At 45.2% G+C, this 23288-nt stretch overlaps 1 protein-coding gene across 1 annotated transcript in view; it reads right to left on the bottom strand.

Annotated features, from left to right (window-relative positions):
- The window catches only part of KNL1 (kinetochore scaffold 1), a 617593-nt gene that overhangs the window by 430566 nt on the left and 163739 nt on the right, over positions 1-23288 (bottom strand). Inside the window, exon 10 of the mRNA XM_086937420.1 lies at positions 5392-12234. Coding sequence (XP_086793546.1) covers positions 5392-12234 — 6843 coding nt within the window. The remainder of the gene's footprint in view (positions 1-5391; positions 12235-23288) is intronic.

Genomic DNA, 23288 nt, shown 5'->3' with positions numbered 1-23288 from the left:
ATGCAGTCGGGCGACGTGGGCGAGTGGTGCCATGTAGATGTTTAACAATGTCGGGCTGAGGGATGAGCCATGGGGTACGCCGCATATGATCTCGGAGGCTTCGGAGCAGAAAGGGGGGAGGCGGACGCTCTGGGTTCTGCCGGAGAGGAAGAAGGTGGCCCAATCCAGAGCCTTGTTGTGGAGGCGTGTGCGTAGGGTGCGGTGGCAAACAGTGTCGAAAGCGGCTGACAGGTCCAGGAGGATGAGGGCTGCGGTTTCGCTGTTGTCCAGCAGGGCCCTGATGTCATTGGTGGCGGCGATAAGGGCAGCTTCGGTGCGGTCGTTGCTGGGGAATCCGGACTGGGACGGGTCCAGGATGCTGTTCTCCTCAAGGTAGCGGGTAAGTCGCCTGTTGACGGTCTTCTCGATGACCTTGGCCGGGAACAGGAGCAGAGAGATGGGTCAGAAGTTCTTGAGGTCCTTAGTGTTGGTCTTGGGTTTTTTGAGTAAGGCGTTGATCTCAGCGTGCTTCCAGCTCTCCGGGAAGGTCGCTTTCTCGAAGGAGATGTTAATGGCTTTGCGGAGATGGGGTGCGATGGTGGCGCTGGCTATGCTGAATATGTGGTGTGGGCAAGGGTCTGACGGAGAGCCGGAGTGGATGGTGTTCATGATTTTGATGGTGTCGTCGTTTATGTTGGACAAGGTGAGCAGGGGATCGGTGCGGATGGAGGCAGTTGGGTCAGAGGTCTCAGTGGCTGTTGGGCTGGTCATGACGTTGAAGCCGTCGTGGATGTCTGCCATCTTGGGATGGAAGGTGTCAAGGGAGTTGCACAGGCCTTGCTATCTTAGGAAAATTGTAAGGTTTCACTTCTCCAATCAGATTATCTTGAGATCTTATGTGCGACTAAAAAGGAAACCAGAGAAAATAATCATAACTCAGGATGACAGAGCCCTTCTTGATTTATATTGATTGTAGGACTGTAATGAATTCTCATGCAAATGTTTACAGGTTTTAATGCTACACAACCTCAGAAATCACCCGTCTTTCAAGTGATATAGCTCTATGTACTATAATGTGGCTTGATTAGACGGATTTTCCATCATACTTACTAAAACATCACTGTGCATTTCTCTGCTACTGAAATTTCTGGGTTGAGCCACACCAAAGATGCCACATATACTACTTTACAGAATGGAATACTTGGTCTTACTCAAGTGTGAATCTACTCACCTTCACCAACACACAATGGTTATTTACAAAAAAAAGGTTTAGTTTTAGTTACTGTCGCATCTATCTTGTGGCCTAAACAAAAGGAAATTTACATCCTCAAAGGAAACATCCATTCCAATTTGATGCAATGCATATTTGAATTGGAATTCATCCTGCTGTCAAGAAGAGACCAAGCTATTTTCATCTAGGATTCGGAGTAGGATAAGGATACGGCCGGATCTAGGAAAGTCTGATTGCAGACGTGCTGATCTCCCTGGATTAGTCTGATACTACACCACAAAAATTAAAGCAAGTCATCAGCAAACATCCTTACACACACGCCATAAGGCAGTTTTTTAAGGCCAAAATGCATTTATGAAAATTATTTTGGAAGCCAGTATTTCTAGTATTGAAATAGTCAGAGCCTAATCTTCCTTCACCAGAACATATGAATAACATACAACTCCATCTATAGAGCTGTGCAAAATGTTATAGTTATTTTATTAATCCCTTGCCTGTCCTAGTGATCTGCATGTATACATCACTAAAAAGTGTATCCTGTACACCCCAATGACTTATGTATTTTTATTATTTATAAAGCTGTGCAATGGTGCATCTCTCCCAGATCAGAAGGAATAGCCTAAGAGTATAGAAGAACCATGACTCCTTGACAAATTAATACTACTGATGACAAGAAGCAAAAGTAGATTGTGGTCGGAGATAGGCAAACCCTTCAGCAAGTGGTACTGGCAAGTAGGCAACCAAGCACAGCCTAGGATGTGGGTTGCAAAGCGCCACTGCTGGTACCTACTAGATTTCTTTCAGATTAAGAATTGTCCCGAAAGATCTGTGTTGCCTTTATAGAAGAACCGGTTTGCTACAAATACTGGCTTACATACATACAGCCAGGTAGCTACGTTAAAGGAGACTCAAGCTCTGCTGAATGCATTTATCTACAGACTCTCTGATAAAATGTCACGAAGGCACCACCTAGCAAAGATGCTCATGCGGCATAAAAGTGTGGCCGGAGCTCTAGGAAAAGAACATGGTTTTTCACATAGTAGGCCAGTCGCACCAGTCCTCATAGTCTACGACACCAAAGCAGTCAGCACAACTCTCTATGGAGCCGAGCTATGGGGGGGTTCGACACTTGATTATAAATGTAAATGTACAGGAATTTATATAGCGCAAATCACCGAGCGGTTTCTAAGCGCTTGCTTAGGGAACCCGTCCTGGTATTCCCCTGTGAGATAACCCCGGCAGGGTATCCGCAAGGTGAAAGCCAGGCATCCCGCCGCGAAGGGCCGTTGTGGAGATTAAGCAAGCTATTGCCCAGAGTCGCAGAGTGTTAACCCGTGAATCGAGTAGGCACCGGAGCGAGAATTGTCGAGTCCATGGACACATTTTTAGGACTCATGACCCCGCCGAGCCGGGAATTGAACCCTGGTCCCGGGCTGACCTCTGCTTCCAAGTCTGCCTCCTCTAACCAGTGAGCCACACTTCTCCACTTCTCCGTAGATCTGAACATAAGTTCCTTAGGTACCTGGTGATGTTGCCTAGCAACATCTCTCTTACACCCTTAATGCTCGACATGGGCAACCGGTCGATTGGAGACACATCAAGATTGCACCCATTACTTTTTGGGCTCGCATCAGGCGGACCCCGGAACTCTCCAAGTATGCTAAAGCCCTTACCGAAGTCATACAAATAGACGCAGCCGCAGAATTGGATGGATTTCTAACATCAGGAAAGCACTGTCAGCCCTGGGTTTTCAAGGACATTGGGACAGGCAGGAACCACCAAGCAAAGAGGATTACAAAAGGTTATATTGGAAATGGGTGGATCGTCAGGAAACGTGCAGACCTAATGTCGGCAGACTGTCGGCAGAATTTTATGTACATAAGTAGACCAGATGCATCGAGCCCTCTTTAGACATAATCCAGGTCCCGAGGGGCAGGATGCTGTATATTAATATGAGGTTCGGCACGCTCCCTGTCGGCACGACAACTGTAAAATGGCACCCACCCAGCCAGACATCAGGGGCTTGCCCGTGCTACATAGCCCCGATGGAAAGCGTTGCACACATTATGTTTGCTTGTCCGGCTTATAACGCTCTAAGATCTAAATAGTTAAAACCAATTTGCCAACAACTGGGCACACAGGACCATCGGGTTGCCCTGGGCATTCATAGGTCTGATCCCAGACCTTTTTTTGTGAGTGGTGTGGCCAAGTTTCTCAGCCATGCATGGCAAATCAAGCGAAAAACCTTTGTCAAGAATAGCCCCACACTCCAATGCCTAAAGATGTGATGAAACTGTAGTAAGGCCCGATGGCTGTTTAGCCTTCCATTGAAACTATTCCTTATGCACTCGCACTTTAAATCCGACTCCCCATGGTGTCACCCAAAGAGGGCTTAACCCGCTTCTACCAGGCGTGCATTGGGTGCTCCATGCTGTGTATCATGAGGCCCATACCATGAAGTATCGTTTTTGTTTTTACTATTTTTAGTACAAACTTTTTTAATGCTTTTACCAAAGAATTGAATAACTAATTGAATAATCTTTATCATGTAGCTTTTGACAACTGTATCTCCTATTAAGGGAGCAACTGTGTACTTTTATGGACTGCTTGCATTTATCACTTTGATTATGTTATACTATGGTATTTAGTATTTTCTTTTTTCTTTATAAATGTTTTTACAGCTTTTAAGACACCAGTTGTCAAAATAAAGCATATACAACAACAGTATTTATCTACAGCGTACATAGTATATTCACGATTCCACAGGACTTCGAACCATCACTTTAGCAGCTCTACAAATATCAGAGCAGAGACCTCTGCTACACTGGTAAATGACTACACCTGGTGTTTTCCGTTGATGGGTGCTACCAGGGTTCACATCCACTTTGTCATGTTCCAGAGTTTTGGCTGTGGCACTTACCAATCCGGTGGTTTCACCCAGAGACCACCTGGTATTTAGAAATATTTCACATGTGCGATGGGTTTGTGCCTTCAATGTTATGTGGGTTCATAGGTTAATCCCAGAATAGAGTGTGTGGAGTACAAGGAATAGAATATTCTGATGGAGTGGTCATTTCTTCTTTATTCGAGAAATATTTTGTGAGAAGTGAAGAACAGCCGACACGTGTTTCGCCCAACAGCCAAGCAGGCCAGGGCTTTCTAAAGGCAAACTATCTCTTGCTCAATGCTTCTCAGGTATGAAGTCGCATATAGCTGAGTTGGATGGGCAGGTCACGATGCGCGTGGCGAAATAATTGTGGTCCAATATCCTGGACTACACCGGCCTGAATGATAGACAAGTGCTCTCCTGCACCAGACGTCCCCTGCAAATCCCTGGAATGGGGGGGGGGGGGCGGAGATGGTGAAACTGCTATATCGTGCCCCATCCGTCAGCATAGCCAATACTATTAAGAAATGAGCCGGGGTGTGGCAAACAGTTTGCTGCTATGGTACACAAGTATTGTTAATTTTGCTTAAATGTAAGTTTTTGTATAATGTGAAAAGGAACAATTGCTTTGGTAGTGGTCTTTGGGCACTAATATTTTAGAGTTAAATATGTTAATATAATTTTTCACAGAGAACAAAATAATAAAAATGCAAATCATCAATTCTTGAGGAAGGGCCGATTCCCACCAAATAACTCCATGCACCCCTTTTAACGATCTTCCTACTACTGCACCAAGTCAAGATCTCATGACCCAAAAGACCTATGCGCTAAAACCAATACACAGAAAAATGTGTCAAGCAAAAGTTGCTAGAGCTATAAATTAATGATCAAATGAAATCGGTTTTGAACTTCAGTTTTGATAGGCATACATGGATTGCAAATAGATCGTACCAATTATTTTATTATCTTTCATTATACAAACCTCAGAGAAGCCACAATGGTTCGTTGACCTCAAGCTGTCAAAGAAAGGCACTTAATACTGTTAGAGCTACTAAGAAAACCATCTGCAGACAATTTCATTTTTTCCCTGGCATGGGACTATACGCATTAGGTTTGAGACCAGGCCTAGTGTCATTGGCAGGGGCAGAAGCAAGCACAAACCGAAGGAGTCTAACCATTACTACTGTGTACTGATTCTTCTGCAAAAGGTCCACAAACTCTCAACACAATACAGTTTTGCATGTCAACGGGTTAAGCGAAGTTGCACTGATATATATTTCATGCCAACACTCACCTGTTTTTCAGTTGAATCACCAATCCATTCAAATTCATTTTTGCTTTTCTTTTCTTTCTGAAATTCCTCTTGTTCAGCAGACTCCAATGTTCTTTTCTGACCACTGCAGTGTTTTACTTGTCCTGAAAAAGACTCAGCAAGACCATGAAGGGCTTCCATTTCACACAGCTCTTCCCAGGCTCCTTCTGGGACCTCATAATTCATTAAGAGATTAGGCTCTCCCTCTTCAAGGCAAGGCGGAAGCACTTCTTCAACTATTAAAGGCGATGCACAGGTTGGACCATCTTTTGAAGTGGGATTGACTGTTTTCATTACGGAGTCAGAAACCAAAGGCAGATATTTTTTAATGGTCTCATCAGAAACAGAAGCAATGGGTTGTCTTTTGTTGGGCAGTTTGGGTAAAAAAATTCCGAGAGGCAACCTTTTTAGTTTATATTCAACATTCTTCCATGAATGCTCCGTTTTATTTATGGCGGCTGTCGAGCCTCTAGCTTCAAAATGTTTATGTTCGAGCTCTTCTGAATGTAATGATCTTATGGGGTCCTCCTGAACTGGCGAGGACATGGGCAGCTGTTTAATGAGGTGAGATACAGGAGCAGTATGGCAAGCATTTTGAACTTCAGCTCCTCTTCTCAGTTTTTCAAGCTTCGACTGAATATCTGCAAGGCTGACCCGCCTCGATTTCTTTTCTTTCGGCACCTTCTCAACCACGGTAAATAAGGGACTGTTTTCTGCAGAAAGGGTAGCAAGACGTAGAGACTGAGGTGTTTGCTGCAGTGAATCAGTAACATTTTGAACCTCTGCAGTTTTAACTGGCTCCTCATCAGTGACCTCTGAAATTAATTCTGTATGAACAACACCATCTAAATTGTCACATTTTGTATCATGTGCTATATTAGCGTTCGTGCCCTCTACCACAATCGTAGTCTTGGCCATTGAAATTCTAGCAAATTCGTCATTTTGAACTGCATGAGGTATAATGGCAATATTGTTTAAGTTTATGAATTCAGGAGGAGCGCTATAGACAGCAAAAGAAGGGGCATTCACATTAGGAGGGTGATTGAGGTGTACTGCTGACTCAGAATTTGGCATAACTTGTCCCAGTAATGATGCGGTTTCAATATTTTCATTGTCCAATTGCATTTCTTCTTGTTTCTTCAACTCTGAAGAAAAGGAATTTTCGCAAACAAATATACCATCTTTCTGTGTACCCATCAAATCATCATCACCACAAATTACAACAGATTTGCTCCCAGACCCCTTTGCTGAAGCGATATCCTGATCAGTAGATTCTACATTAACCAGGAACCTTGTCACAGAGTTGTTCGAAGCAAGAGATGGGGCAGCATTCTTCTGAATGTTTTGATTGGAAGAAAATAAAGGCTGCTCACTTTGTGTACGAGATTCAACCACTGCAATATTTTTTTCTCCCAAAATTATTGCTTCTCCTAGATTACCAAGTTTGGACACTTTGTTGTGTGCAATGGGGGCTAAACTTTCAATTTTGCCGGTGTGGCAAAGTGTTCTATCAACATGACAATCTGCTTCCTTAAAATGCTGTGTGAAATTGCAACTGTTTTCTTGAGGAAACACATATGCCTTTGCTGCATTTGGAATGATATTACTTTTCAAAGCTATACTTGATTCCCAGTCACCATCTTCTACTGTGCTTAGTTTGGTAAAGTTTGTCATTTCCATGTCACTGAGGTCACCAAAACCAATGGTTAGACCATCTGAAGATGACTTTAAATTCATCAACTTTTCAAGGTTTGTGGTAGAATTATCAACTGCTTGACGTTGTCCTACAGTGGGGTCAAGAGGCTTGTCAAAGTTTGCAGTCTCAGAATAAGCTTTGCTTATATTTTCTTCAGTTTTTGACCTAATGTGTTCTTCAGGTATTTGAGCATGAGGATCTACATTAATAAAAATTGTATGATTTTTGTCAATTTCCATTTCCATATCCCACTTCAAAGTTGAGCTGGTGGAAGTGTTATTCAGAGGCAGTGAAGTTCTCAACTTTGACAGTGTTTTAGTATTTTCGTATGGGTGTCCATAGTGCTTTCTCATCAGACTGCCATCTGCAACATCAGTGAAACCTTTTGTCAATGTCATATCTTCACTTAGGAAACATGTGTTATCATTTGTTAGCAGAATGGCACGATGAGATTCATAGCTTGGCTCAAGAGCTTTCTTTTCTATAAGATCAAGGTGATGTGTGGATATATTCAATTTACTCTCATTCACTCCCTTGCACCCTGGGATGCTTTTGCACTTCTGATCAATACTTAAAGTGTGATAACCTGTAACATCCATAGTGTCATCACCTGAAAAGACTATTGATCTCTCAGTTGGCAAAGGTATTTGAAGGTTTCTTGTTCCTGAGATCTCAGAGGACAGACCAGATGAAGTCTTTATGATTTTAACAGAATTAACACCTAACTGGCTGTAGGAGATATCCATCTCCTCAGCCTCTACAGTTCCAGAATTTGGGGTTACGGCTTTCTGTATTATGGCTTTTTCTATCACAACAGATTGACATTTACTAATATCCATGTGTGTCTCCTCAGAGCGTGTATGCAAGCCATCAGTTCCAGAGCTCTGATTTATCTGCATTTGCGTAGTGACATTTCCAGTGGTAACAGTTTGACATTTGGCAAATTCCATGTCCATGTCCTCGACCCCAGTTGTTAAACCTTCAGTGGCAGAACTCTGGTTTACATTTTCATTTTTCTGTATGTTGTCACTTTCTATTGCAACAATATGGCCTCTGGTAACATCCATCTCAATTTCAAGCATCTCAGTCGAACCCGTATAACCAATTTTCATTGGAACAGGTTTAGCTTCAATCAAACTATGTAAAGGTCTACTAAATCCAGGGTTATCAGTTTCATAGTTTTGGGTAGATTTAGTATTCAGATATACCCCAGAGGCTGCACTGGTGCAATCTTGATTAACTGTATCAAGCACTTCTGCAGGAACCCTTCTATTTTTTACTTGTAATCCCATATATGCTAGGTTACCAGACATTCCACTGTTCTGAACTTCAACAAAAACAGGATGGCTTTTTGCCACATCTACCTCTTGTTCCTTTAATCCAGGAGGTGTTGGGCAGTTGTGAAGAATTTGTGACTTGAGCATTGATGACAACATAATATTGTCTGACCTTGGGTCATGGCTTCCTGTTCCTTTAATAGAGTCAGGACTCACCGATTTAGGTACATTCATGTCTTCCTGTAAGAAAACAGTTTTGCCAGCTGGAAACTGGTAAAGCAGTGAGTCTCGGTGAGACTTTTCATATTTGGTGCTTTTTACATCAAAGCTATAGTTTTCGTTTGAACCATGCTCCGTTCGACCAGTAACACAACTTTCTGGAACTTCCACACATTTCTCATATTTAGGAACTAACTGGAACATTTGGCTAGCACTTTTAGATTTCACAATATTCTGCTGATCAGCAACTACTGTATGGTTTTTTGTCATGCCAATCCCATCTTCATCTGGAGACAAGGCAGATTTTTCCAGTCTTAATGTTCCATTCGCACAATGGATGTCAGTGGCTCCAATGTTTTCATCATTGATTGTAGCAGTGTGAGTCCTGGTCATTTCCATGTCATCAATGAATGGACATAAAACGGGATCACCATCACCAGACAGGCAGATCATTTTTTCAGATAGCCCTCCTATAGGAGTATTTTTAGCAGAGGTTGACATGGCTGAATTTAATTTATGTACACTTATTTGACTTACTGCATTCTCTGAAGGCTCTTTTAAACATAAGCGGTCATCTTTGGGATTACAGCTGTTAGCGGTTGCTGCAGTGTCAGACAGAGTTATATTCAATAAATCATCTTGTTCTTTAAAAATACAGGGTACATTGCATCTTTGCTCTGTGTTGAAATGGTGTGCAATCGGTGGTTCCGCAGCTGTTTCACTTTTTGGTATGTTAGCCAAATCCTTTTCAACACTGACCACATTAGGATTGGACAGATTTAAATCTATGTTTTCCTGTTCAGAAAAGACCGTATTCTTGACAAATGACACAGACCGCCTAAGCATTTCCCTTTGACTAGTTGTTTGTAGAACAGTGGACTTTTCCAGCCCCATTTCCTCTGCAAAAGGATGCCATGACATAACAACAGGTCGTATACTCTCTACAATACTTTTATCCTCGTGCTTTCCTACATTACATTCTATTTTGTTATTTACAGCCGATTCATTGTTAGGATGATCAAAACAATAAGTATGACTTTCAGTTATGTTCATGTCTTCAGTTAAATTACAAGTAGGAGAACTTGGTCTAAAATCAAGAGGCCAATATTTTTGGGGAAGTGTTACAATTTCCTTAGAGGGACGATCATTTTGCTTGTTGGCATTAATGTTGGTATTAAGAACTTCTGCATGGTCCCGGTTTTCATTTAAGAAACCCAGTGTTTTGTCAGATGGCATTTCTATAGTTGGATGACTACCACGGCTAGTGCAATGATCATTTTTTGTCTGAGAAATACTACCCATTGAAGCCAGTCTGATTTCAAATGGTGTTTCTTGAACTATATTTATCTGAAATGGCCCTACAAGGTTTCCTTCCAAAGTTGTCGTATGAATTTTGGTGATTTCCATGTCATCATCTAGAGAGCAACCAGTGGCTAATTTCTCTGCAATTAGTGTATCATTGCCGGCGGTTCTTAAATTACTACTGTTCACAGCAGTCCGATTCTTTGCCATCTCCATGTATTCATTGAAGTCAGCTAGTACAATGGTTTTATCTCCAGAGAAACGTATGTTAGAATGTGTGGAAAAGGTTTTTTCAGGCGTTTGTACGATTTTGGGGCCCCAATTAGTCAGTTTTTGAACATCAGCACATTCTAACTGAACAGTATGGATTTGTGTTACATCTATGTCTTCCTTAATTCGAACAGTTTCTTCCCCTGAGCCAAAATCTGAGAAAACTGATTGAAGTGCTGAGTTAGTACCATATGGCAGACCGGAACTGGGGTTCTGTAAATTATCAATAACTTTATTTCCAGAGTATTCTAATGTTTCTTTCTGGGCAGAGGCCATCACTTGATGGGCATCTGTTGGGATGCTGGCATTTGGAAAACGAGCCACATTTGTGGCCATTTCATTGCCACTGACCAAACCTGTACTGTGCAATACATAAGACTTCGATTCAGTAGAATTCACAGGAGACACAACAGCTAGAATGTTCTCAGTGTGGCACTGTGTAAAATCTAATGCACCATCTTCATTTTGAAAAGCACGTGTAACATTGGTGCTTTCCTGTTGAGGAGAGTGGGGAGAATGTATCAATCCACCATCTGTGTTTACATTTTCTGGACTATTTTTTAAGTCCATTTCCTGTGACCTTTCAGCTGTTTTAGAATACTGACTGTCTATGGGAACAGTGAGTCTTTTACTTGCATCCATGTAGTCCGGCTCAACGACAACAGGTTTGCCAAATGTGGATAACCTGTTAAATTTAGTTAAAGTTTCACACCTTTTAGAAAAGCGATGTATTTCTAAATCCTTCAATTCAACCACAGAACTGACATTTTCAGTGAGATACATGTCTTCACATTGGTGACCTACTGTTTTTTTCTGTAGCTCTTTAGGACTTGGTGCAATCTCAGCAACATTTCTTGCAAAATTAAGTTGTGTAGCATCTTTTCTGACACTTGATAATTGAACAGAACCAGAGCGCTGTCCAAGGCCTGGCATTTCAAAAGTAGCAATGTGACTTTTTGTAACATCCTTATCTGCTAAAAGGCGATCAGCATTTTCAGAAGGAAATACATGTTTTCTTGACCTCGCAGTGTTTTCATTGTAGGAGGGTGGCCTATCTGCAGGTTGCACATAGGTAATCCCAATTGTAACATTTTTTGTCATGTCCATATCCTGCTCAGTTTCAACAGAGATCATAGTTTGCTCTCCTGGAAAAAAATTGCCAGATGTTGAAGGATGTGTTGGAAACGGGGGCAACTCTTTATTTGAGGGAGTTTGTGCATTATTCGGGTTGATCTGAACAGTATGACAGCTGGTGAGATCCATCTCATCTTCACACACCAGAGTTTTATTTTCAAAAGCAAAATCTCCATCTTGTGCGGAACTCTTGCGAATATTTTGAGGATAATTAAACTGGTTTTCTAATCCACAATTTATCATTGGAGGACTCTGTGAAATATTACTTTTCAGTTTCAGATTTGAATGAACAGTTTCATGTCCTTGTTTATTTCTGCTGTGGGGCATTTTTACATCATCAAAGAAAACTACATTTTTTTCAACATGCAAAGGCTTTTGAACAGCATCTTTAGGAAACAGAGCCTCCAATTTACGAGAGCGGGATTTGGTTAAATCTGCTGCTTCATCTTTATACATTTGAGATTGGTCTGCACCCCGAAATGTCTGCGAGAATCTTTGCCGGTTTGAAGTATTAAACGAAGCAGTACGTTTATTTGCTTGAAAATCAACATCCGAACCCAAAATATTTTCCTTGTCTTCACCAGTCAAATCACAAGTTGAGCCAGGGGCTGATTTTAGACTTGCCAGGAATTTATCAACACTTATTTTGTTTTCCAAGCTGCTACTGTTTTTCGGCTGAACATTAAAAAATGGTGTTTCTGTATCCTGAGATTGTGCAACTGAAGTAAAATCTTGATTGCTTTGGGAAGCCTTGCTTGAACTTAAACTAACCAAGAAAGAAGTGAAATCTACTTTGCATGTCTTCTCATCAGTGTCTGGATTCTCAAAAAGATTCCCAGATATCAGTATGGTATTATTCGTGGTCATATCCATGTCACAATCATCAGAAAAGAAGACTGTCTTATTTCCATAGGTTTTATCAGAGTCCTTAAATTTAAAGAAAAAAAAACTGTTTTAATGGCGAGCAGGTAAAAGAAACACATATATATATATCAATGCGTTACCATCACAGTAGAGTTCTATATTCACACCACTTGTAATTTTCAAGTACATAACACCATATTTTTATACGTGCATAGGTGCAGTCCAATCCAGCTAAAATCATTGAAGCGGATGAAACACTATACTAGCTTACAGCACCTCAAACTCAGTTCGATTCGAACCCACTCAATTTAATGTTGTACAATATGGACTGAACTCACAATGAAATTCAAGCTTTCAGTGCAGAGCTTCACATGCAGAGTTTGTTCAATTGCTCATTCGCACAAGTTTTTATCTTAATCCAGTAAATTAGCATACGTCACTCTGGTACTATCTCATACATCACTTGACTAAACTATATAACGAGATGGGTAGCTGTACAGATTTTTAGGTTTGATTTATCTGTTTGCACTATCTTCGCTTTGTACCAGGAATTTTAACTGTCTTAATTGTCTAAATAAACTATTATAAAAAAAGAAGAAGCACGAGGGTAAACAGTCAGGTCGCCCCACTAATTCTACTAACACAAGCAGACCTGACTAATTCTGAACAAAGCAACTTATCTTAAACACACCTGCGGAGTTTATATAAAAAATAAAAAAACTTCCTCCAAGGGAAGACCCACTGCCACTAGCCTATGTCCCCACTTGCTCAATTTCAAAACAAAACGTCAATACACCACATGAAAGAAAAATCTTCCCATACAAGATTAGTGAAAAATGTGAGATAGGTAAGAAAGCACCTCACTGTAGTAACACCAAGAGGGGCTTGCTAGTTTGTACTCACTAGCTCACCCACTTATCATTGGTTGCGTTCTAACACAAAAGGAAAGGTGTGTGTGTTTCATCAGACTTCTCAGAGATGAGAAAAACAGTGAAAAAGCAGGTGTAAATACACTGCCAGTGCTTCTGTCACTAAAGTGCCCTCGGGTCCCCGTGAGAAAAGAAATGCAATTCTCAAAGTTTAAAATGAGGTGCAACTCACTAGCTAGACATAATTTGTATTCAATGCTGTGAGCGTCCTCAATTAAAAAATTGGTTTATATTGAACCATTTTCAAAAGCAGAAAGCAGATCTGTTTCGTTGCCATCAATTTATGCAACTTCCTCAGGGCTGCCGGGGTAATCAGTATACACCTCACTTGAGACTCAAACCGGACCAAGTGGTTGCTATCGTCCCTCGTACCTGCAACCCACTCTTCGGAGACAACGCGACAGGCGGTCACGTGTCCTAGAGGTGAACGCGATCGGCAATGTCACAGATGCCAGCAGTATACGGTAGCATGTATGAATACATTTTTCAAAAAAATACAAACGCTTCCACCATTGTGGATCTTAATGTTCTGAACGGATTGTCGGCAAGGACCAGTCATATTCCTTAGTTGTAGGTCCTACTATTGGAGTTAACATTAGGTATATGGTATATATATATATATATATATATATATATATATATATATATATATATATATATATATCCTACTGGCGGTCGCCAGTAGGTAGTTATAGTTAGGATTGCTTTCTATAGGAAATCCGCAACATTCTATTGGGAATAACTTTAACTTCGATTGAGGGATCTGCCTGTAATTTTCCTTAAATTTGCCTCGCTGCGCTCCGCTCCTTCCCTGAAAGTTTGGGGGGGGATTCATCAAGCGGGGGCCGAGATAAAAGGGGGGTCCCAAAATGTGTTTTCCCCATGTTAATTTCCATAGGGCGGTTGGACTCACTTTTAGCCCGAACGGCTGAATGGATGTCCACCAAACTTGGCAAAATTGTAGGGACTGGTAGCCCGATGTGCCTTTGCTATGTCTCAAGATATGTGCTCCAGTGGATTTTGAGTAATTTAGGTTCCAAAAAATATATATCTATAAGCGCGCCCCCATACGCGCACCGGGGCGCGCTCCAGCACGCTACGAGAGTTCGCGAGCGGAAAGCTGATTGGCTCTCGGATGTCTGTCAGCATTCCAAACAGTCCGGTGCGGCCGCCATCTTGTGTCTAGGTAGGATCGAGACACAAGAGGTGGCAAAAACAAAGGGGGAAATGACCAAAAGGGGGCAGGGTAGACCTCCTAGGTTTGATGTGGGGGTCATAAAAAGGGCCCCGCGGGGCAAAAAAAAAATGTATTTATTTTTTCGATTTGCGCGGGGGAGCGCCCAGTACGCGCACCGGGGAGCGTACCATGGGGAAAAAAGAATGACAGATTTTTAAAAAAATGTAGCATTTTTTTTTTATAAATTGGAGGTAGTTCTAAAAAGAACTGTTTTTTTTATTCTTTTTGTTTTATTTTTTTTATTGTTTTTTTTGACATTTTTTACTTTTTTTGGCTTTTATGGGGACAAATAAAAAAACAGGGAATTGTAAGCGGCTCAACTGGAGCAAAAAAAACAGGAAAAAACCCTTTCGACAGTTGTGGTTGTCTCCAGCACGGTTGATGAGTTTAATACTTTGCTCTCCATAGCAAATTGTTTTTCCACAAAATATACAAACTATTTTGAATTCTCCAAACTTGGTTTGGATGTTTGGGACCATCTCCCTTGTCTCTTGACCCGATGTAGTGGGTTGTTTACTTTGGGAGGTGCTGGGAGAAGATTGGGGAGCGTTTCTGGTCAGTTCTCTGACCTCTGCCGCAGCATAGTGGTTTGGATGCCGGCGTTGCATGTGGCGAATCATGGTGTTGTTGCCAAAAGAGTATTTTTTGGCAGGGTTCCCTCTGGAAAGTACAGTGCCACAGATCAGACAAGTAACCTTTGGCGCATTTACTTTCTTGAGGTCCCTTGGGATTTAAAAAAACTCCCAGACAATGAGCTCCTTTGGCTTATAGGGGGTAGTATGTTCAGGCAGGAACTGCCTCTCCTCCTCCTCCTCTTCTTCGTCTCCACCACTGTGGTGTTGTGGTGGTCGTTGTGGTGGTCCTTGTGGTGGTGGTGGTGGTGGTGGTGGTGGTGGTGGTTGTTGAGATGCTCCTGCTGCTGCTGCTACTGTAGCCATTTTTCAGTACAAATTGGTCTGCTAACAGGTCTTCCTCAATCAAAGTACAAAGTGAGAATGAGGAAAAAAAAAGGTGGGGGCTTTCATCATTTGGAAAACAAAACTGTCCTGAACCAATGGAAAGTGTTATTTTCAGGTCACATGACCCGACGCGCTTACGCTACGTAGCGCGATCGTATGCGCGCGGGTGCTCCTGGGTGCGTTTATGCCGTGCGTATCACGCGGACGCGGTTACGCGATACGTCACGATGATGTTTTCGTTCCCGGCAATAGCGCTAACGGGACGCTCACCGGTACGTGCACCAGGGTGCGCCGCAAGACTGCGCTCACCGTCGCGCTCACCGGTATGCGCCCCGGAAGCGCTCCAGGGCAAAAAAATAAAAAAAACATTTTAAGAATATACATAAAAAAAATAGTATTACATAAATATACAATATAGGATTCATTATAAAAAATATTATATTTGATAGCAATAGAAATTTGCTATTAAAAAATCTTTGAAATTCACTGAAAAAACATAGGTTTGATGCCCTATATATAGTTTGGAATTAGCATTTAAAAAACCTATTAAATTCACTAGAAAAACCATAGGTTTGACACCAGTTATAGTTAGCTGGAAATTTTACAGATATAAAACCATTGAAATTCCTACGTCATATTTAGTTGGACTCACTATAACTTGCGCGCCTGCAATGCACTGCTGATGACGTCAAATATTTCATCACTTCTGACACTAATTGATTGTCAGAAATGTTCTCATTTTCAATCAGGTAATCTACTGATTGTACACATTGCAGAAGTTCAAAGTCCCGTGATTCATCAAAGAATTCAGAGTCATTGATGTCACTGACCATGTCATGAATGATGTAATATGTGACATCATCAGCAGTGGATTGCGGGTGCGCGATATATAGTTAGTGCAACTAACTATATATGCGAATTTCAATGGTTTTGTGTGAGTAAAATAAGGTTTTGTAAATGCTAATCCCTAACTATATATGGTCTATAACCTATGGTTTTTTCAGTATATATATATATATATATATATATATATATATATATATATATATATATATATAGATATATCAAGTGAGCAAGGCGGAGGCTTCCGCCGAAACGCGTCTGTGCAGCATGTCGGATTAAATCTTTCCTTGAGTCAAAGTCACGGTGTCAGTGCCTTCCTTTCATCAGAGGGAACTGGATTGGTAATCAATATATATATATATATATATATATACATTCATTCATTCATTCCACCGAAAGCTTAGGAGGGCACAACAGCTCACCATCCATCCGGATTTCTCTGTGTCAATCATTCCAGCTCCCGGTTTTAATTAGCTTTGCCGACGCGTTTCGAATCTCTCGGATTCTTCTTCCTGGGCAGTAAACACTTGCAGTCTCAGCTTGTTTTTCACAAAAAATGATTCTTTTATTAAGTATGTGGCCCCCTAGTGGGCCTTGCTCACACATGTTTCGGAGCTTTGCATACTGGGTGATATAGTCCCTGAAAAACGAGCACACATTTTCCCTAAGTGGGTTTACTTGCAAGTGTCATTTTAAAACCATTATTTTCCTTTCAGTAAGGTCCAGTGGCAAAGAACGAGTAAGGTTAAGACTTGGTTCGCTGCGCTTTACTTGACCAGGGACCAGTTCCCTATCGCAGCCTCCTGTGTTCCTTAACTCGGATGGTGCTCCTCCCCGCGGCTCAGGCAGCCGCGCTTTACATATTCCACCAAATGCCCGAAAGCTTAGGAGGGCACACAACAGCTCACCATCCATCCGGATTTCTCTGTGTCACTCATTCCAGCTCCCGGTTTTAAAAAGCTTTGCCGACGCGTTTCGAATCTCTCGGATTCTTCTTCCTGGGCAGTAAACACTTGCAGTCTCAGCTCGTTGCTACGGGCAATTTGGTATAAAATCTACAGCACGGCCGCCTAGTCGTGGGGAGAGCACCATCAACTGCTGCAACAAGAAACGTCTTGCAGCAGTTTGAGGCCGGCGCTTCCAAACTGGTTGGAGGTGTGGCACAGGACTCCTTCGTGAAATTTACAGCGCATCAAACCACAACGCAGCCTACTATAGGCTTGAAATGTGTCTCAATGTTCAGTGACTCTTGTCTTTACTTAAAAGAGAATACTAACAGTGCAACGTAAAGGACTACAAATCCCAGTCAAACTCAGTATGACGGCGCACTTAGCACACACCTACTGTGGGATTTGAATGAATAAAAGAGCCAGAAAATATCGGTGCACGAACGAGTCTCGCTGATGGCAGCCCCTGATGAAGGGAGTGATTCCCAGAAACGCGTCGGGCATTTTAATGACTTGCGAAGTGGGGTGATGCACTGCATGTGAAGCCTGGAGGGCGGAGGCCTGTCGTGTGCCTCCTGAATGCTACGGGCAATTTGGTGAAAAATCTACAGCACGGCCGCCTAGTCATGGGGAGAGCACCATCAACTGCTGCAACAAGAAACGTCTGGCAGCAGTTTGAGGCCGGCGCTTCCAAACTGGTTGGAGGTGTGGCACAGGACTCCTTCGTGAAATTTACAGAGCATCGAACCACAACGCAGCCTACTATAGGCTTGAAATGTGCCTCAATGTTCAGTGACTCTTGTCTTTACTTAAGAGAATACTAACAGTGCAGCGTAAAGGACTACAAATCCCAGTCAAACTCAGTATGACGGCGCACTTAGCACACGCCTACTGTGGGATTTGAATGAATAAAAGCCATAAAATATCGGTGCACAAACGAGTCTCGCTGATGACAGCCCCTGATGAAGGGAGTGATTCCCAGAAACGTGTATATATATATATATATATATATATATATATACACACACACACACAGGTGCTGGGAGGTATTTTACGCAGGAAGGAGTCATTTGGGGGAGGACATGCCACAGTGATTGGGCGCTGAGGATGGCCTTTTGAGCTGAAATGCATTCGCCGCCACTGGGAACCCAAGAATAAAGCGAGCTGTTTGCCCTGAACTCCCCTTGGCCTCCGAGTTCTTCTTTTGAGAAAACTTCTCTGATGTATTCTGCGCCTGCCTGCGACGCAGTACGGATGGCCTGCCACACCAAAGTGTCCCGGAGCAAGCCTGGCACCACGCTGCTTGCAGCACTTCCTTTGTATCGAGGGATCGATAGCTCCGGTGACCGCCTGGATTCGCACAGCACCATTGGGGAGACTTTGGTAATTTACCTCTTTGTGAGCCTAGTCCGCACTGACTGCCCCTGCCCAGCGGATTGACTGTGTGTTATTGCGGGCTGTAGCAGTGCGAGGGGACCAAGGGAAACGGCCGTGGACAGTCTCCGGATCCATGACTGCACGCCTACCACCACCTACCTGTTTCCAGCACGAACCTATCGTTTGACTTACTCCCCCACGCCACCCACCCGGACTGAGCCGCTACAGTGCATTCTGGGACTTGTGGTTCTTCATGTCACACTAACTACAAAGGGTGTGTCAACTACATCAGGGGGAGGAGATCCAGGTGCTGGGAGGTATTTTACACAGGAAGGAGTCATTTGGGGGAGGACATGCCACAGTGATTGGGCGCTGAGGAAGGCCTTTTGAGCCGAAATGCATTCGCCGCCCACTGGGAACCCAAGATTAAAGCAAGCTGTTTGCCCTGATAGATAGATAGATAGATAGATAGATATATATGTGTGTGTGTGTGTGTGTGTGTGTGTGTGTGTGTGTGTGTGTGTGTGTGTGTGTGTGTGTGTGTGTGTGTGTGTGTGTGTGTGTGTATATATATAATTCACTGAAAAAACCATAGGTTTCACACCAGTTATAGTTGGCTGGAAGTTTTACTCGCATAAAACCATTGAAATTCCCACGTTATAGTTAGATGGACTCACTATAACTTGCGCGTGCAATGCACTGCTGATGACATCACATATTACATCTCTCATGACATGGTCAGTGACATCACTCATGACATCACTGATGACACCATCCAGTGAATGTGTGTCTTTCTGAAAAATAAATATGTTTTATATATGTAAAAGTTGATGGAAGAATAAATGTTTAAATAAGTGTCTAAATGGATGTTTTTAAAAAAAAAATTGATTGGTTAACTGGCTTATTAAGTGTATCTTAGTGAATACATATATTAGTGAGTAATGTTTAAATATTTAAATATATGTATTAGTGTTTCACTTTGTTTATAAGTGGCTGCATGGGTTGGTGAGTAGCTACATGTGTAGGTATATGGGTTATTAGATGTTTTTTTAGTATCAGTATGAGTGTTTGTATGGTTTGGTGGGGGTATTACTTATCACATAGATGCAGGCAGGTCACCCCCCGAGCACACTCCCCGTGAGTGAGCCCATCCCCTGGTGCAGCCTCTGCCCTGAGCTGTGCCCTCTGCCAGATCCGCTTGGTCCGCGGATCTCCTGTGCCCCCTGCCACCTGCTTGCCTCGCCGCCGTTTTGTTTTCTTTCTCCGCCGTTTTTTCCCTAGCCCCCAGTGCTCCCCCCTCCTCGCCCAGTCCCGGCCGCGTTTCCCGCCACCTCCTCGCCGCGGCCCCCTGCGGCCCGCCCCCTTCCCTCGCTCGCCATCCCCATTCGCCACCCCGCTCCCCCTCCCAGCGGCCCCTCCCTCGCTCCGCCCCCCCCACTCTCCTCATATGGCAGAGTGGCCAACGCGCAGCGTGCACGAGCAGCGGGCGCGCCCTAAGCGCGCCGAAGGTGCACCAAAGGTAAGCCCGTCTGCGCCCGTCCGCTCCTGGACCGCGCCCAGCACTCGCACCCCTGGCCCCCGAGGACCCCAGCCCACCCGCCGAACGTACACCGCCGCCACCCTCAACGCGCTCAACACCGGCCGAGTCCCGGGATGCTACCGAGCCACCTCGAGACGCACCCACGGACCCTTCAGCTGCCACGCCTGCAAGTTCACCTGCATCCGGACCTGCCCCGCACCAGCACCCGCCAAGCCGAACACCAGCAGCAACCACCTCAAGTGCATCCTGCTCAACACCCGCTCCGTCCACAGACACGCCATCGAACTCTGGAACCTCCTCGACACCACAGCTCCTGACGTTGCCTTCCTCACGGAAACCTGGATGAACGACTCCTCAGCGCCCGACATCGCCATCGCCATCCCAGAGGGATACAAGATCACCCGGAGAGATCGCGACATCCAGACTGGAGGAGGCATCGCCATCATCCACAGGGACACCATCCACATCACGACCAACACAGACGACACCCTGACTACCGCCGAACACCTACACTTCCAGATCCACACCAACCCGAAGACCACCCTCAGAGGCACCCTGATCTACCGACCCCCGGGACCACGCACACAATTCAGCGAGGACATCGCCGACTTCGTCAGCCCGCACGCCCTTCCCTCCGCTGACTACATCCTCCTGGGGGACATCAACTTCCACCTGGAGAACAACAACGACCGCAACACCACCACCCTGCTCGACAACCTCGCCAACCTCTGACTCAAGCAGCTGGTGTCCACCCCCACCCACCTCGCCGGACACACACTCGACGCCGTCTTCTCATCCAGCAAAGACATCGCCTTCAGCCACGCCACTGGACTCCACTGGACGGACCACAGCTGCGTCCACTTCACCTTCAGAAGAACGACGATCCACCACCACCAGCAACAGGTTGCTCGAAGAAGTTGGAACAAGATCACAGCCGACCAGCTCGCCGCTTCCCTGAGCCAGCACCCTCCCGCCAGCTCAGCGAACCCCAGCCAGGCCGCCGACAACCTCACGAAGTGGATCAGCAACTGCGCGGACAAACTCGCCCCACTGAGGACCCCGCCCAGCAGACGCGGCAGCAAGAAGGCCCCATGGTTCACCGACGAACTCAAGAGCTCCAAGAAGAACTGCCGAGCCCTCGAGAAAGCCCGGAGAAGGGAACCAACACCGGACAACATGACCACCCTCAAGCTCGCCACCCGGAAGCACCACCAACTGATCCGCGCCACCAAGAAAACTGCATTCAAGGACCGGCTGGACAACAACGCACACAACTGCAAGGAACTCTTCTACATCGTGAAAGAGCTCTCCAACCCCAACGCCGGAAACAACGACATCACCCCATCGCAAGACATCTGCAACTCCCTCGCCTTCTACTTCCACAACAAGATCGTGGACATACACAACAGCTTCAGCACTCAACCGACGCACGCCACGACCAAACCACCGCCCCCCACCACCACCCTCCGCGCCTGGACTCCGATCAGCACCGAAGACACCGTCCGCACGATGAACTCCATCCACTCCGGATCTCCGAATGACCCCTGCCCTCACCACGTCTTCAACAAGGCCGACGCTGTCATCGCACCCCACCTGCGGGACATCATCAACACCTCCTTCGACACCGCCACCTTCCCGGAGAGCTGGAAGCACGCCGAACTCAGCGCTCTACTAAAGAAACCAACAGCGAACCCCACCGAACTCAAGAATTACCGCCCCATCTCGCTCCTCCCGTTTCCAGCCAAAGTCATCGAGAAGACCGTCAACAAACAGCTGCCCGCCTTCCTCGAGACGAATGGATCCCTCGACCCCTCACAGTCTGGCTTCCGAGCCAACGACAGCACCGAGACCGCCCTCATCGCTGCCACCGATGACATCCGAGCCCTGATGGACAACGGAGAAACAGCGGCCCTCATCCTCCTAGACCTCTCCGCGGCATTCGACACTGTCTGCCACCGCACCCTAGTGCAGCGCCTCAGCAACGTCGGAATCCAGGAAAAGGCACTGGAATGGATCATCTCCTTCCTCGACGGAAGAACACAGAGAGTCCGCCTACCACCGTACAAGTCAGAGGCCACCGAAGTCATCTGCGGCGTCCCTCAAGGATCCTCGCTGAGCCCCACCCTCTTCAACGTCTACATGAGCCCCCTCGCGGCCATCGCACACCAACACAACCTCAACATCATCTCCTACGCGGACGACACCCAGCTGATCCTCTCCCTGACCAACGACCCCGCCGCCGCCAGAGCCAACCTTCACGAAGGGATGAAAGACGTAGCCGAGTGGATGACGACCAGCCGCCTGAAACTGAACTCAGACAAGACGGAAGTCCTCATCCTGGGCTCCTCGCCCTCCGCCTGGGACGACTCCTGGTGGCCCCCCGCCCTGGGCACCGCACCCAAACCGGCAGACCACGCACGCAACCTGGGCTTCATCCTGGACTCCTCCCTCTCCATGACCAGACAAGTCAACGCCGTCTCCTCGTCGTGCTTTAACATCCTGCACATGCTACGGAAGATCTTCCGGTGGATCCCCACCGAGACCAGGAAGACGGTCACCCAGGCCCTCGTCACCAGCCGACTGGACTACGGCAACGCCCTCTACGCCGGAACCACCGTAAAGCTCCAGAAGAGACTCCAGCGCATCCAGAACACCTCAGCCAGACTCATCCTCGACATCCCACGACACAGCCACATCTCCGGACATCTGAGAGACCTGCATTGGCTCCCCGTCAACAAGACAATCACCTTCCGTCTCCTCACCCACGCACACAAAGCCCTACACGATCAAGGCCCGAGCTACCTCAACAACCGCATCAACTTCTACGCTCCCAAACGCCATCTCCGATCAACCAGTCACGCCCTCGCCGCCGTCCCCCGCATCCGAAGAACGACAACAGGAGGAAGGTCCTTCTCCTACCTGGCTGCCAAGACCTGGAACTCCCTCCCGACCGACCTGCGCCTGACCCAAGACCACCTCTCCTTCAGGAAGAAGCTCAAGACCTGGCTGTTCGAGCAGTAGCAGCACCCCCCCCCCCCCAAGCGCCTTGAGACCCTCCGGGTAAGTAGTGTGCTCTATAAATGTCTTTGATTGATTGATGAATGACTGACTCTCTCTTTGTATGCGTTTTGAAGACAGCATATGTGCAGGACTGTATGGGTGGAGGAGTGTGTATATGTGTGTGTTACTGAGTGAATGACTGTCTCACTAGTGTCTATCAGTAACTACATATGTTTTAATCTAGTATATGTGAATATTGATGTATATAAGTGAGTATATGTGAGA

Source organism: Lissotriton vulgaris, chromosome 9 (assembly GCF_964263255.1).
Source record: "Lissotriton vulgaris chromosome 9, aLisVul1.2, whole genome shotgun sequence".
Taxonomy (NCBI): Eukaryota; Metazoa; Chordata; class Amphibia; order Caudata; family Salamandridae; genus Lissotriton; species Lissotriton vulgaris.
Note: the sequence above shows the minus strand (reverse complement) of the source record. Positions and strands in the feature narration are given on the sequence as shown.